The sequence below is a fragment of the Panulirus ornatus genome, chromosome 30 (genome assembly GCF_036320965.1).
Source record: "Panulirus ornatus isolate Po-2019 chromosome 30, ASM3632096v1, whole genome shotgun sequence".
Classification (NCBI taxonomy): domain Eukaryota; kingdom Metazoa; phylum Arthropoda; class Malacostraca; order Decapoda; family Palinuridae; genus Panulirus; species Panulirus ornatus.
Genome location: NC_092253.1, coordinates 17,824,570 through 17,842,127, shown reverse-complemented (window position 1 = coordinate 17,842,127; position 17,558 = coordinate 17,824,570). Strand labels below are relative to the sequence as shown.

The window sequence follows — 17,558 nt, the reverse complement described above, 5'->3', positions numbered from 1 at the left end:
TTTTCTCCATTCAAACTCACCTCCCAATTGACTTGACCCTCAACCCTACTGTACCTAATAACCTTGCTCTTATTCACATTTACTCTTAACTTTCTTCTTTCACACACTTTTCCAAACTCAGTCACCAGCTTCTGCAGTTTCTCACATGAATCAGCCACCAGCGCTGTATCATCAGCGAACAACAACTGACTCACTTCCCAAGCTCTCTCATCCCCAACAGACTTCATACTTGCCCCTCTTTCCAAAACTCTTGCATTTACCTCCCTAACAACCCCATCCATAAACAAATTGAACAACCATGGAGACATCACACACCCCTGCCGCAAACCTACATTCACTGAGAACCAATCACTTTCCTCTCTTCCTACACGTACACATGCCTTACAGCCTCGATAAAAACTTTTCACTGCTTCTAACAACTTTCCTCCCACACCATATATTCTTAATACCTTCCACAGAGCATCTCTATCAACTCTATCATATGCCTTCTCCAGATCCATAAATGCTACATACAAATCCATTTGCTTTTCTAAGTATTTCTCACATACATTCTTCAAAGCAAACACCTGATCCACACATCCTCTACCACTTCTGAAACCACACTGCTCTTCCCCAATCTGATGCTCTGTACATGCCTTCACCCTCTCAATCAATACCCTCCCATATAATTTACCAGGAATACTCAACAAACTTATACCTCTGTAATTTGAGCACTCACTCTTATCCCCTTTGCCTTTGTACAATGGCACTATGCACGCATTCCGCCAATCCTCAGGCACCTCACCATGAGTCATACATACATTAAATAACCTTACCAACCAGTCAACAATACAGTCACCCCCTTTTTTAATAAATTCCACTGCAATACCATCCAAACCTGCTGCCTTGCCGGCTTTCATCTTCCGCAAAGCTTTCACTACCTCTTCTCTGTTTACCAAATCATTTTCCCTAACCCTCTCACTTTGCACACCACCTCGACCAAAACACCCTATATCTGCCACTCTATCATCAAACACATTCAACAAACCTTCAAAATACTCACTCCATCTCTCTTTTATATGCCTATCAATTAATATATAATCTAACAATGCCCATTGACCATCTACTGTTCACACACAAATACTTTTGTATCTCTTTTTAAACCAGGTATTCCCAATCACCACTATTTTTTCAGCATACCTCCACAAGGTCTTCCCCATTTCCATTCATAACACTGAATACCCCATGTACATTAGTTATACCTACAACTGGCACATTACTCACCTTTGCATTTAAATCATCCTTTACTAATCTCCTGTCTCATGCACTAAAACTCCTGACACTCACTCAGCTGCTCCCAAGACACTAGCTTCTCATTATCTTTCTTCTCATGGTCAGGTGCATAAGCACTAATAATCACCCATCTCTCACTATCCACTTTAAGTTTCACCTATATAAATCTAGAATTTACTTCCTTACACTTTGTCACACACTCCTGCTTTGGGAGTAGTGCTGTGCCTTCCTTAGCTCTTCTCCTTTTAGCAACACCTGACTTTACTCCCAAGACATTTACAACCCATTCTTTCCCTTTACCCTTGAGCTATATTTCACTCAGAGCCAAAATATCCAGGTTACTTATGATGGATTTTGGAACAAAAAGTTTTTTTTGCACACATTCTAGAACTGTCTTTTTATCTTTTGCAGATCTAAGCTATTCCAATATGTTTCTGCATAGATGAAGTCATACAACCACACAGTATGGCTAATGTTACAGCTTCTTGCTCCATCCTGATTGTTTCTTCTTTATTTTCATCAGAAGTTTGCTCTTGTTTACGTGATCTTTGGAGAGGATTATACACGAGTAGGATTATTAGGCAGGTTATGAACAAGGATTTTTTGTCTCAAATTTAGTGACTTAACAGATGCACCATTCACCATTACCTCATGAAAATCTCTGGTTTCACATATAATGGCTAGTCCATTTTTCCACTACCTTCCCCTCTCTTTTTTTGTTTATGTATGTTCCTTTAAGGAAACGTAATATAGCATCCTTCCTGTGTTTGGTCTACTGTAGTTATACCTATAATGGTTGGCCTCTCCTTTACTTCATTCATAATTTCAAATTGCGTGCCATTCCTCCTATTCCATCAGCATTAATGTACATGAACCTCATGCGAGACCTCATTTCTCTCCTTTATCACTAATGCTGAAGGGGAAATTGTCTTGTGTTTCTTGTTGATCATCAGTTTTTGCTCTCTTCTTTCTTTGAATTACTCTATTTCTTTTCTTGTTCCGTCTTTGTTTGTGAACCATATTGAATTTCTCACTGTGCTTCTTTCTAAGCCCACCATTTTCCTTCATTGTTAATGTAACTTTTAGTGGGAGTCCCTTCCATATCCTACAATATATCCCATCTTTTTTTGTCTAATCTACCTCTTTTTTATAACCTTTATACTTATAGTCTTCAGTTATGCATGAATTTCTTTCCTTCTCCTGAGCCCCTCTCTTCTGTAGATTCACTAGCTCATTGTCATCTTATTCAGACTAAAGTATCTTGCAATTTATTGCAGGTAGATTCCTTTGGTTTATCACTTCTGTGTCTTCCAACCAATGTACCTCTTAATTTTTTTATTTTATGGATTTCTCATTTATGGTTTAGTTGCTTTCAAACCCTAAAACATTACTAAATTACTAATTTTGTATCTTTCAGTAAACTTGTAAGTGTTCTTTCATTATCTCCATTTCTATGTATGTTTATGTAAGCATACATATTCATGTAAATCAGGACTTATCTTTAGGGAACAATGAATATGCCTGTAGTTTAACAACATAGTTATAATAAGAATTTCTTGAATTTTTGTTTTAGCTTTGTGTTTCTTTCAGGTCTTTAGAGCAGCAGACACATGTGGACAGAAGAGTAAGGTAAGTTTATCATTGCATTTTGAATTCATGAAAGAAAATTAAAGAAAGAAAGCCAAATAAAGTACATTGGAAATTAATGGTGTAATACGATAATTTTAGTGTGAATGTACATCAGAGAATTATGAGATATTATTTTTGGCGCTGGAGAAAGCTACAAGTTCAGGCCCCGATTGCTCAAAATCTTTTTCACTCCATCCTTCCACCTCCAAGTTGGTCTTCCGCTTCTCCTCGTTCCCTCCACCTCTGACACATATATCCTCTTTGTCAATCTTTCCTCACTCATTTTATCCATGTGACCAAACCATTTCAACACACCCTCTTCTGCTCTCTCAACCACACTCTTTTTATTTCCACACATCTCTCTTACCCTTTAATTACTTACTTCATCAAACCACCTCGCTCCACGTATCGTCCTCAAACATTTCATTGCCAACACATCCACCCTCCTCACATGACCCTATCTATAGCCCTTCTTTTGTCTATTTCCTTGCACTACCTCACTATCGTGGGAGACTGCGACAAAGTATAATGAATAAATAAATATGATATATATTATTTTTCATTATTATACTTTGTCGCTGTCTCCCGCGTTAGCAAGGCAGTGTAAGGAAACAGATGAAAGAATGGCCCAACCCACCCACATACACATGTATATACATACACATCCACACACGCACATATATACACCTATACATTTCAATGTATACATATATATAAACATACACAGACATATACATATATACACATGTACATAATTCATAATTGCTGCCTTTATTCATTCCAGTAGCCACCCTGCCACACATGAAATGACAACCTTCTCCCCTAGCATGCATGCAAGGTAGTGCTAGGAAAAGACAACAAAGGCCACATTTGTTCACACTCAGTCTCTAGCTGTCATGTATAATGCACTGAAACCACAGCTCCCTTTCCACCTCTAGGCCCCACAAAACTTTCCATGGTTTACCTCAGACGCTTCACATGCCCTTGTTCAATCAATTGACAGCACGTTGACCCCGGTATACCACATCGTTCCAATTTACTCTATTCCTTGCACACCTTTCACCCTCCTGCATGTTTAGGCCCCAATCGCTCAAAATCTTTTCCAATCCATCCTTCCACCTCCAATTTGGTCTCCTACTTCTTCTCGTTCCCTCCACCTCTGACACATATATCCTCTTTGTCAATCTTTCCTCACTCATTCTCTCCATGTGACCAAACCATTTCAATATACCCTCTTCTGTTCTCTCAACCACACTCTTTTTATTACCACACATCTCTCTTACCCTTTCATTACTTACTCGATCAATCCCCCTCACACCACATATTGTCCTCAAGCATCTCATTTCCAACACTTCCACCCTCCTCCGCACACCCTATCTATAGCCCATGCGAGGCATGGGCTATAGATATAACATTGTTGGAACCACTATTCCTTCAAACATAGCCATTTTTGCTTTCCGAGATGATGTTCTCACCTTCCACACATTTTTCAACACTACCAGGACCTTCGCTCCCTCCCCCACCCTGTGACTCACCTCTGCTTCATTGGTTCCATCTCCCAGATATCTAAAACACTTCACTTCCTTCACTTTTTCTCCATTCAAATTTACCTCCCAACTGACCTGTCTCTCAACCTTCCTGTATCTAATAACCTTGCTCTTATTCGCACACACTTTACCAAACTCAGTTACCAGCTTCTGCAGTTTCTCACCCGAATCAGCCACCAACCAGCGCTGTATCATCAGCAAACAACAATTGACTCACTTTCCAAGTCCTCTCATCCACAACAGACTGCATACTTGCCCCTCTCTCCAAAACTCTTGCATTCACCTCCCTAACAACCCCATCCATAAACAAATTAAACCACCATGGAGACCACGCACCCCAGCCACAAACCGACATTCACTGCGAACCAATCACTTTCCTCTCTTCCTACTCGTACACATGCCTTACATCCTTGATAAAAACTTTTCACTGCTTCTAACAACTTGCCTCCCAGACCATATATTCTTAATACCTTCCACAGAGCATCTGTATCAACTCTATCATATGCCTTCTCCAGATCCATAAATGCTACATACAAATCCATTTGCTTTTCTAAGTATTTTTCACATACATTCTTCAAAGCAAACACCTGATCCACACATCCTCTACCACTTCTGAAACCACACTGCTCTTCCCCAATCTGATGCTCTGTACATGCCTTCACCCGCTTCATTCAATACCCTCCCATATAATTTACCAGGAATACTCAACAAACTTGTCCCTCTGTAATTTGAACGCTCACCTTTATCCCCTTTGCCTTTGTACAATGGCACTATGCATGCATTCCGCCAATCTTCAGGCGCTTCACCATGAACCATACATATATTGAATATCCTCACCAACCAGTCAACAACACAGTCACCCCCTTTTTGAATAAATTCCACAGGAATACCATCCAAACCCCCCCGCCTTGCCGGCTTTCATCTTCCGCAAAGCTTTCACTCCCTCTTCTCTCTTTACCAAATCATTTGCACACCACCTCAACAAAAACACCCTATATCTGCCGCTCTATCATCAGATACATTCAACAAACCTTCAAAATACTCACTCCATCTCCCTCTCACTTCACCACTACCTGTTATTACCTCCCCATTTGGCCCCTTCACCGATGTTCCCATTTGTTCTCTTGTCTTACGCACTTTATATACCTCCTTCCAAAACATCTTTTTATTCTCCCTAAAATTTGATGATACTATCACCCCAACTCTCTTTTGCCCTCTTTTTCACCTCTTGCACCTTTCTCTTGATGTTTTGCCTCTTTCTTTTATACATCTCTCAGTCATTTGCACTATTTCCCTGCAAAAATCATCCAAATGCCACTCTCTTCTCTTTCACTTACAGTCTTACTTCTTCATCCCACCGCTCACTACCCTTTCTGATCTGCCCTACCTCCCACCTTTCTCATGCCACAGGCATATTTTGCACAAACCATCACTGCTTCCCTAAATACATCCCATTCCTCCCCCACTCCCTTTATGTCATTTGCTTTCACCTCTTTCCATTCTGCACTCAGTATCTCCTGGTACTTCCTCACACAAGTCTCCTTTCCAAGCTCTCTTACTTTAAGCACTCTCTTCACCCAAACATTCACTCTTCTTTTCTGAAAACCTCTACGTATCTTTTTCTTCGACTCCACAAGATAATGATCAGACATCCCTCCAGTTGCCCCTTTCAGCTAATTATCATCCAAAAGTCTCTCTTTCACATGCCTATCAATTAACACAGAATCCAATAACGCTCTCTGGCCATCTTTCCTACTTACATACGTATACTTATAGATGTAAAAATTTTTAAACCAGGGTGGGGAGGAGGCTAAAGTTCTGAGAGTGTTGAAAAATGTGTGGATGGCGAAAACATTATCTCGGAAAGCAAAAATGGGTATGTTTGAAGGAATAGTGGTTCCAGCAGTGTTATATGGTTGTGAGGCATTGGCTATAGATAGAGTTGTGTGGAGGAGGGTGGATGTGTTGGAAATGAGATGTTTGAGGACATCAGTCAAGTAAGTAATGAAAGGGTAAGAGAGATGTGTGGTAATAAAAAGAATGTCGTTGAGAGAGCAGAAGAGGGTGTTTTGAAATGGTTTGGTCACATGGAGAGAATGAGTGAGGAAAGATTGACCAAGAGGATATATGTGGCAGAGGTGGAGGGATGATGAGAAGTGGGAGACCAAAGTGGATGTGGAAGGATGGAGTGAAAAAGATTTTGAAGGATCAGGGCCTGAACATACAGGAGGGTGAAAGGCATGCAAGGAATAAAGTAAATTGGAATGATGTGGTATACCAGGGTCGACATACTGTCAATGGATTGAGCCAGGGCATGTGAAGCGTCTGGGGTAAACCATGGAAAGTTCTGTGGGGCCTGGATGTAGAAAGGGAGCTGTGGTTTCGGTGCATTACACATGACAGCTAGAGACAGTGTGTGGCCTTGCTGTCTTTTCCTAGTGCTACCTTACGCTCATGTGGGGAAGGGGGGTGCCATTTCATGTGAGGCGGGGTGGCGGTGAGAATAGATGAAGGCAGCATGTATGAATATGTACATATGTAAATGTATGTGTCTGTATATGTACATATGTAAATGTATGTGTCTGTATATGTATGTATAAGTTTAAAGGTGCAAGAGGTGAAAAAGAGGGCAAATGAAAATTGGGGTGAGAGAGTATCATTAAATTTTCGGGAGAATAAAAAGAGGTTTTGGAAGGAGCTAAATAAAGTGCGTAAGACAAGAGAACTAATGGGAACATGGGTGAAGGGGGCTAATGGGGAGGTAATATCAAGTAGTGGTGATGTGAGGAGATGGAGTGAGTATTTTGCAGGTTTGTTGAATGTGTTAGATGATAGAGTGCCAGATATAGGGTGTTTTGGTTGAGGTGGTGTGCGAAGTGATAGGGTCAGGGAGAATGATTTGGTAAACAGAGAAGAGTTAGTGAAAGCTATGTGGAAGATGAAAGCTGGCAAGGTGGCAGGTTTGGATGGTATTGCAGTGAAATTTATTCAAAAAGGGGTGACTGTTGTTGACTGGTTGGTGAGGATATTCAATGTATGTATGGTTCATTGTGAAGTGATTGAGGATTGGCAGAATGCATGCATAGTACCATTGTACAAAGGCAAAGGGGATAAAGGTGAGTGCTCAAATTACAGAGGTATAAGTTTATTGAGAATTCCTGGGAAATTATATGGGAGGGTATGGGTTGAGAGGGTCAAGGCATGTACAGAACATCAGACTGGGGAAGAGCAGTGTGGTTTCAGAAGTGGTAGAGGATGTGTGGATCAGGTGTTTGCATTGAAGAATGTATGAGAAATACTTAGAAAAGAAATGGATTTGTACGTTGCATTTATGGATCTGGAGAAGGCATATAGAAAAGAAATGGATTTGTACGTTGCATTTCTGGATCTGGAGAAGGCATATGAGTTGATAGAGATGCCCTGTGGAAGGTGTTAAGAGTGTATGGTTTGGGAGGCAAGTTGTTGGAAGTAGTAAAAGGTTTTTATCGAGGATGTAAGGCATGTGTATGAGTAGGGAGAGAGGAAAGTGATTGGTTCTCAGTGAATGTCTGTTTGTGGCAGGGTTGTGTGATGTCTCCATGGTTGTTTAATTTGTTTATGGATGGGGTTGTTAGGGAGGTGAATGCAATAGTTTTGGAGAGAGAGAGAGAGAGAGGCAAGTATGCAGTTTGTTGTGGATGAGAAGGCTTGGGAAGTCAGTCAGTTGTTATTTACTGATAATACAGTGCTGGTGGCTGATTCAGGTTAGAAACTGCAGAAGCTGGTGACTGAGTTTGGTAAAGTGTGTGAAAGAAGAAAGTTAAGAGTAAATGTGAATAAGAGCAAGGTAATTAGGTACAGTAGGGATGAGGGACAAGTCAATTGGGAGGTAAGTTAGAATGGAGAAAAACTGGAGGAAGTAAAGTGTTTTAGATATATGAGAGTGGATTTGGCAGCAGATGGAACCATGGAAGCGGAAGTGAGTCACTGTGTGGGGAAGGGGGCGAAAGTTCTGGGAGTGTTGAAAAATGTGTGGAAGTCGAGAACATTATCTCAGAAAGCAAAAATGGGTATTTTTGAAGGAATAGTGGTTCCAACAATGTTATATGGTTGCGATGCATGAGCTATAGATAGAGTTGTGCAAAGGAGGGTAGATTTGTTGGAAATGAGATGTTTGAGGACAATATGTGGTGCGAGTTGGTTTGATCGAGTAAGTAATGGAAAGATAAGAGATATGTGTGGTAATATAAGAGTGTGGTTGAGAGAGCAGAAGAGGGTGTATTGAAATGGTTTGTCACGTGGAGAGAATGAATGAGGAAAGATTGATAAAGAGGTTATATGTGTCAGAGGTGGAGGGAACAAGGAGAAGTTGGAGACCAAATTGGAGGTGGAAGGATGGATTGAAAAAGATTTTGAGTGATTGGGGCCTGAACATGCAGGAGGGTGAAAGTCATGCAAGGAGTAGAGTAAATTGGAACAATGTCGTATACCGGGGTCAACATGCTGTCAGTGGATTGAACCAGGGCATGTGAAGCGTCTGGGGTAAACCATGGAAAGTTTTGTGGGGCCTGGATGTGGAAAGAGAGCTGTGGTTGCATAGGTGTATTATACATGACAGCTAGAGACTGAGTGTGAACGAATGTGGACTTTGTTGTCTTTTCCTAGCACTACCTCACGCTCGTGCGGGGGAAGGGGGTTGTCATTTCATGTGTGGGGGGTGGCGATGGGAATAAATGAAGGCAGCAAGTATGAATTATGTGCATGTGTATATATGTATATATCTGTGTATGTATATATATGTATATATGTGTATATGAAATGTATAGGTATGTATATGTACATGTGTGGATGTGTATGTATATACATATGTATGTGGGTGGGTTGGGCCATTATTTCGTCTGTTTCCTTGCGCTTCCTTGCCAATGTGGGAGACAGCGACAAAGTATAATGAATAGATAAATATGTATGATGAAATGTATAGGTATGTATATGTGTGTGTAGGTGTTTATGTATATATATGTGTATGTGGGTGAGTTGGGCCATTTTTGTCGTCTGTTTCCCTGCACTACCTTGCTAACACGGGAGACAGCGACAAAGTATAATAATGCGAGGTAGCACAAGGAAAGAGATGAAAGTATGGCCCAACCCACCCATATACACATGCATATACATAAATGCCCACACACACCCACACATATACATACTTATACATTTCAATGTATACATATACATACACAGACATATACATATATACACATGTAAATATTTATACATACTGCCTGTATTCATTCCTGTCGCCACCCCACTACACATGAAATAGCACCCCCCCTCCCCCTGTGTGCACTCGAGGTAGCGCTAGGAAAAGACAACAAAGGCCACATTTGTTCACATTCAGTCTCTAGCTGTCATGTGTAATGCACTGAAACCACAGCTCCCTTCCCACATCCAGGCCCCACAAAATTTTCCATGGTTTTCCCCAGATGCTTCACATACCGTTTCAATCCATTGATAGCACGTTGACCCAGTTATACCAGATTGTTCCAATTGACTCTATTCCTTGCACGCCTTTCACCCTCCTGTATCTTCAGGCCCCGATCGCTCAAAAGCTTTTTCACTCCATCCTTCCACCTCCAATTTTGATCTCTCACTTCTCCTTGTTCCCTCAACCTCTGACATATATATCCTCTTTGTCAATCTTTACTCACTCATTCTCTCTATGTGGCCAAACCATTTCAATACACCCTCTTTTGCTCTCTCAATCACACTCTTTTTTTTTTAGCATACATCCCTCTTATCCTTTCATTACTTACTCGATCAAACCACTTCATACCACATATTGTCCTCAAACATCTCATTTCCAACACATCCACCTTCCTCTGCACAACCCTATCTATACTCCATGCTTCGCAACCATATGTCATTGTTGGAACCACTATTCCTTCACATATACCCATTTTTGCTCTCTGAGATAACATCCTCGCCTTCCACGCATTATTCAGCGCTCTTAGAATCTTCGCCCCCTCCCCCACCCTGTGACTCACTTCCGCTTCCACGGTTCCATCTGCTGCTACGTCCCCTCCCAGAAATCCAAGATACTTCACTTCCTCCAGTTTTTCTCCATTCAAACTTACCTCCCAATTAACTTGTCCTTCAACCCTACTGAACCTAATAACCTTGCTCTTATTCCTGGTGCCACCTTGCTGATGTGGGAAGTGGCGATCAAGTATTATGAATAAATAGATAATGATCTTTAGGACTAATTTTGTCAAAAGATAGAAAATACAAATGTAATGATGTACTTATAATGGTGTTAGACTAGTTTATCTACAGTTTTTATTGAAGTACACAGTAAAGCTTTCTTTTATAGAACAAGAAAAATAGAAATGGACCTAGAAGGAAAGTCATCAGAAAAGAAGAAACAGAAGACTATTTCTCATTTCTTCAAAACAGTACATAGGAAGTGAAAATTTCTATCTTTGCACTATCACTGAAATTTTCAGCCATAATGTGATCAGTTATTAATGAAAGTAATGTAAAGTCACAAAAGTAAATGATATTCAGGAATTGAAATTTTAGAGCCTTTTAAGAATAATTTCTTCATTGAGGTTTTAGATATTTTTTATTTTCTTTATCATCAAGATATATAGTATGAAAACTAGTACCACTAAATAAATACTATTGTATAATATTTTTTTAATCATATTTGAATAAAGCTTCTTTTAAATATAGCTTTTCATAAACCTGATTGTTATATACATAGAAGGTGGATGCACCAGAAATGAAATGCTTAAGCCAGGTTGGTTGATTGTGTAAGAAGTAGTAATGTCAGAAAGAAAGGTGATAGATTGCCTCAAAATATACATTTGACCACATAACAATGTTGTGTGTGTGTGTGTCTGTTGGAGAGAGTGCCTACCCAGTGTCCTATCTTCACTTTCTGGCTCCTCTCCTACCCAGTGTCCTACCTTCACTCTCTGATATTTCTCCTACCGAGGTGTTGTACCTTCCCTCAGGCACCATTCCTACTCAGTGTCCTACCTCCATTCACTCTTGCACCTATCTAACCCAGTGTCCTATGTTCTTTCTCTGTGGCACCTCTCATACCCACAAAGTATAATGAATAAATAAATATGTACGATGAAATGTATAGGTATGTATATGTGTGTGTGTGGGTGTTTATGTATATATATGTGTATGTGGGTGAGTTGGGCCATTTTTGTAGTCTGTTTCCCTGCGTTACCTTGCTAACATGGGAGACAGCGACAAAGTATAGTAATGCGAGGTAGCACAAGGAAAGAGATGAAAGAATGGCCCAACCCACCCATATACACATGCATATACATAAATGCCCACACACACACACACACACACCCACATATACATACTTATACATTTCAATGTATACATACACATACATACACAGACATATACATATATACACATGTAAATATTCTTACTTACTGCCTTTATTCATTCCTGTCGCCACCCCACTACACATGAAATAGCATCCCCCCTTCCCCCTGTGTGCACTCGAGGTAGCGCTAGGAAAAGACAACAAAGGCCACATTTGTTCACATTCAGTCTCTAGCTGTCATGTGTAATGCACTGAAACCACAGCTCCCTTCCCACATCCAGGCCCCACAAAATTTTCCATGGTTTACCCCGGACGCTTCACATGCCGTTTCAATCCACTGATAGCACGTTGACCCCGGTATACCAGATTGTTCCAATTCACTCTATTCCTTGCACGCCTTTCAACCTCCTGTATCTTCAGGCCCCGATCGCTCAAAAGCTTTTTCACTCCATCCTTCCACCTCCAATCTGATCTCTCACTTCTCCTTGTTCCCTCTACCTCTGACATATATATCCTTTGTCAATCTTTCCTCACTCATTCACACTCGTTTTTTTACCATACATCCCTCTTATCCTTTCATTACTTACTCGATCAAACCACTTCATACCACATACTGTCCTCAAACATCTCATTTCCAACACATCCACCCTCCTCTGCACAACCTTATCTATAGCCCATGCTTCGCAACCATATGTCATTGTTGGAACCACTATTCCTTCAAATATACCCATTTTTGCTCTCTGAGATAACATCCTCGCCTTCCACGCATTATTCAACGCTCTCAGAATCTTCGCCCCCTCCCCCACCCTGTGACTCACTTCCGCTTCCACGGTTCCATCTGCTGCTACGTCCCCTCCCAGAAATCCAAGATACTTCACTTCCTCCAGTTTTTCTCCATTCAAACTTACCTCCCAATTAACTTGTCCTTCAACCCTACCAAAACTAATAACCTTGCTCTTATTCCTGGTGCCACCTTGCTGACGTGGGGAGCAGCGATCAAGTATTATGAATAAATAGATAATGATCTTTAGCACTAATTTTGTCAAAAGATAGAAAATACAAATGTAATGATGTACTTATAATGGTGTTAGACTAGTTTATCTACAGTTTTTATTGAAGTACACAATAAAGCTTTCTTTTATAGAACAAGAAAAATAAAATGGACCTAGAAGGAAAGTCATCAGAAAAGAAGAAACAGAAGACTATTTCTCATTTCTTCAAAGCAGTGCATAGGAAGTGAAAATTTCTATCATTGCACTATCACTGAAATTTTCAAAGCCATAATGTGGTCAGTTATTAATCGAAGTAATGTAAAGTCACAAAAGTAAATGACATTCAGGAATTTAAATTTTAGAGCCTTTTAAATATAATTTCTTCAATCAAAATATATAGTATGAAAACTAGTACCACTAAATAAATACTACTGTATAATATTTTTTTAATCATATTTGAATAAAGCTTCTTTTAAATACAGCTTTTCATAAACCTGATTGTTATGTACATAGAAGGTGGATGCACCAGAAATGAAATGCTTAAGCCAGGTTGGTTGATTGTGTAAGAAATAGTAATGTCAGAAAGAAAGGTGATGGATAGCCTCAAAATATACATTTGACCACATGACAATGTTGTGTGTGTGTGTGTCTGTTGGAGAGAGTGCCTACCCAGTGTCCTATCTTCACTTTCTGGCTCCTCTCCTACCCAGTGTCCTACCTTCACTCTCTGATATTTCTCCTACCGAGGTGTTGTACCTTCCCTCAGGCACCATTCCTACTCAGTGTCCCACCTCCATTCACTCTTGCACCTATCTAACCCAGCGTCCTATGTTCTTTCTCTGTGGCACCTCTCATACCCACAAAGTATAATGAATAAATAAATATGTACGATGAAATATATAGGTATGTATACGTGTGTGTGTGGGTGTTTATGTATATATATGTGTATGTGGGTTGGTTGGGCCACTTTTGTCGCCTGTTTCCCTGCGCTACCTTGCTAACACGGGAGACAGCGACAAAGTATGATAATGCAAGGTAGCACAAGGAAAGAGATGAAAGAATGGCCCAACCCACCCATATACACATGTATATACATAAATGCCCACACACACACACATATACATACTTATACATTACAATGTATACATACACATACATACACAGACATATACATATATACACATGTAAATATTCATACTTACTGCCTTTATTCATTCCTGTCGCCACCCCACTACACATGAAATAGCACCCCCCCTTCCCCCTGTGTGCACTCGAGGTAGTGCTAGGAAAAGACAACAAAGGCCACATTTGTTCACATTCAGTCTCTAGCTGTCATGTGTAATGCACTGAAACCACAGCTCCCTTCCCACATCCAGGCTCCACAAAATTTTCCATGGTTTACCCCAGACGCTTCACATGCCGTTTCAATCCACTGATAGCACGTTGACCCTGGTATACCACATTGTTCCAATTCACTCTATTCCTTGCACGCCTTTCACCCTCCTGTATCTTCAGGCCCCGGTCGCTCAAAAGCTTTTTCACTCCATCCTTCCACCTCCAATTTGATCTCTCACTTCTTATTCCCTCTACCTCTGACATATATATCCTCTTTGTCAATCTTTCCTCATTCATTCTCTCCTTGTGGCCAAACCATTTCAGTACACCCTCTTTTGCTCTCTCAACCACACTCTTTTTTTTTACCATACATCCCTCTTATCCTTTCATTACTTACTCGATCAAACCACTTCATACCACATATAGTCCTCAAACATCTCATTTCCAACACATCCACCCTCCTCTGCACAACCTTATCTATAGCCCATGCTTTGCAACCATATGTCATTGTTGGAACCACTATTCCTTCAAATATACCCATTTTTGCTCTCTGAGATAACATCCATACCTTCCATGCATTATTCAACGCTCTCAGAATCTTCGCCCCCTCCCTCACCCTGTGACTCACTTCCGCTTCCACGGTTCCATCTGCTGCTAAGTCCCCTCCCAGAAATCCAAGATACTTCACTTCCTCCAGTTTTTCTCCATTCAAACTTACCTCCCAATTAACTTGTCCTTCAACCCTACTGAACCTAATAACCTTGCTCCTATTCCTGGTGCCACCTTGCTGACGTGCGAAGCGGCGATCAAGTATTATGAATAAATGGATAATGATCTTTAGCACTAATTTTGTCAAAAGATAGAAAATACAAATGTATGATGTACTTATAATGGTGTTAGACTAGTTTATCTACAGTTTTTATTGAAGTACACAATAAAGCTTTCTTTTATAGAACAAGAAAAATAGAATGGACCTAGAAGGAAAGTCATCAGAAAAGAAGAAACAGAAGACTATTTCTCATTTCTTCAAAGCAGTACAAAGGAAGTGAAAATTTCTATCTTTGCACTATCACTGAAATTTTCAAAGCCATAATGTGGTCAGTTTTTAATCGAAGTAATGTAAAGTCACAAAAGTAAATGACATTCAGGAATTTAAATTTTAGAGCCTTTTAAGAGTAATTTTTTTCATTGAGTACCACTAAATAAATACTACTGTATAATATTTTTTTAATCATATTTGAATAAAGCTGCTTTTAAATACAGCTTTTCATAAACCTGATTGTTATATACATAGAATGTGGATGCACCAGAAATGAAATACTTAAGCCAGGTTGGTTGATTGTGTAAGAAATAGTAAAGTCAGAAAGAAAGGTGATGGATAGCCTCAAAATATACATTTGACCACATAACAATGTTGTGTGTGTGTGTGTCTGTTCGAGAGAGTGCCTACCCAGTGTCCTATCTTCACTTTCTGGCTCCTCTCCTACCCAGTGTCCTACCTTCACTCTCTGATACTTCTCCTACCAAGGTGTTGTACCTTCCCTCAGGCACCATTCCTACTCAGTGTCCTACCTCCATTCACTCTTGCACCTATCTAACCCAGCGTCCTATGTTCTTTCTCTGTGGCACCTCTCATACCCACTGCCCAGCCCTCTTTCTCTCAGGCACCTCTCCTACCCAGTGCCTTATCTTTACTCTATGGCACCCCTCCTACCCAGTGTTCTACCTTCACCTCACCCTGGCACCTCTCCTACTCAGTGTCCTACCTTCACCTCACTCTGACACCCCTCCTACCCAGTGTCCTACCTTCACCTCACTCTGGCACCTCTCCCACCCAATGCCCTACTTTCACTTAACTCTGGTACTTCTACCTTAGTGTCCTGCTTTCACTGACTATGGCACTTCTCCTAACCTTTGTTTTGCCTTCACTCGCTCTGGAACCTCTCATACTCAGTGTCTTGCCTTCACTATCTTTAGCACCTCTCCTACCCAATATCATATCTTCACTCCCTCAGGTACCTATCCTACTCAGTGCCATCCCTTCACTCACTCTGGCATCTCTTCTTTTCCAGTACCCTACTTTCTTTCTCTCTGGCACCTGTCCTACTCTGTGTACTATCTTCACTCACTCTGACAAATCTCCTACCCCTGTGTCCTGCCTTCACTCACTTCTCCACTCACTGTCCGACCTTTATTCATTCTAGCACCTCACCTATCCAGTCATATCTTCAGTTACTCTTGCATCACTCCTACCCAATGCCCTACCTTCACTCTCTTTGGTGCTTTCCTATTTCTTGTCCTACTTTCACTCAAAATGACATCTATCCCACCCAGTATCACACCTTCACTCTCTCAGGCATTTCTCTTACCTAGTGTCATAGTTCAACCCCAACTCTCCACTGCTTCTCATTCACCTCATCATGTTGTGACTGGCCAAAAAACAATAGTGTCTTTTCCATGATTCTTGGAGATTCGCTGGCTAGAAATCTAGGTAAACATGTGATAGGGAGTTTGAGGGCTAAGGTGACAATCCTTGTCTACCATAGTACCAGAATTTCCCACATTTAGGTACTAAATAAAAAGTCATGTTTAGTGGTGAATGTTGGGAACAACATCTTTCACCAAAAGAATTCAAATTCACCCCCCTTACCCAGTGTCCTACCTTCATCTCACTCTGACACCCCTCCTACTCAGTATTCCACCTTAACCTCACTCTGGCACCTCTCCCACCCGGTGTCCTACCGTCACCTCACACTGGCACCCCTCCGTACCCAGTGTTCTACCTTCACCTCACTCTGACACCTCTCCTATCCAGTGTTCTACATTCACCTCACTCTGACACCCCTCCTACCCAGCGTTCTACCTTCACCTCACTCTGGCACCTCTCCTACCAAGTGCCTTACCTTCACCTCACTCTGACACCTCTCCTACCTAGTGTTCTACCTTCACCTCACTCTGGCACCTCTCCTACCTAGTGTTCCACCTTAACCTCACTCTGGCACCCCTCCTACCCAGTGTCTTACCTTCACTTCACTCTGGCACCTCCTCCTACACAGTGCCTTACCTTCACCTCACTCTGACACCTCTCCTACCTAGTGTTCTACCTTCACCTCACTCTGGCACCTCTCCTACCCAGTGCCTTACCTTCACCTCACTCTGACACCCCTCCTACCTAGTGTTCTACCTTCACCTCACTCTGGCACCTCTCCTACCCAGTGCCTTACCTTCACCTCACTCTGACACCCCTCCTACCTAGTGTTCTACCTTCACCTCACTCTGGCACCCCTCCTACCCAGTGTCTTACCTTCTCCTCACTCTGGCACCTCTCCTACCCAGTGCCTTACCTTCACCTCACTCTGACACCTCTCCTACCTAGTGTTCTACCTTCACCTCACTCTGGCACCTCTCCTACCCAGTGCCTTACCATCACCTCACTCTGACACCCCTCCT

General features: G+C 41.3%; 1 protein-coding gene across 6 annotated transcripts in view; it reads left to right on the top strand.

Annotated features, from left to right (window-relative positions):
- The window catches only part of LOC139758430 (adenine DNA glycosylase-like), a 115,330-nt gene extending 99,999 nt beyond the window's left edge, over nucleotides 1-15,331 (top strand). For 2 of the 6 annotated variants that reach the window (XM_071679833.1, XM_071679830.1), the window contains 2 exons: nucleotides 2,863-2,901; nucleotides 12,926-13,250. In XM_071679833.1, the coding sequence (XP_071535934.1) occupies nucleotides 2,863-2,901; nucleotides 12,926-12,950 (64 nt within the window). In that variant the 3' untranslated portion in view covers nucleotides 12,951-13,250. Of the gene's footprint in view, nucleotides 1-2,862; nucleotides 2,902-10,794; nucleotides 11,152-12,925; nucleotides 13,251-15,061 lie in introns of those variants that run through there. The other 4 variants (XM_071679832.1, XM_071679831.1, XM_071679835.1 and 1 more) reach the window with 3 other exon arrangements.
- Nucleotides 15,332-17,558: the final 2,227 nt, after the last annotated feature.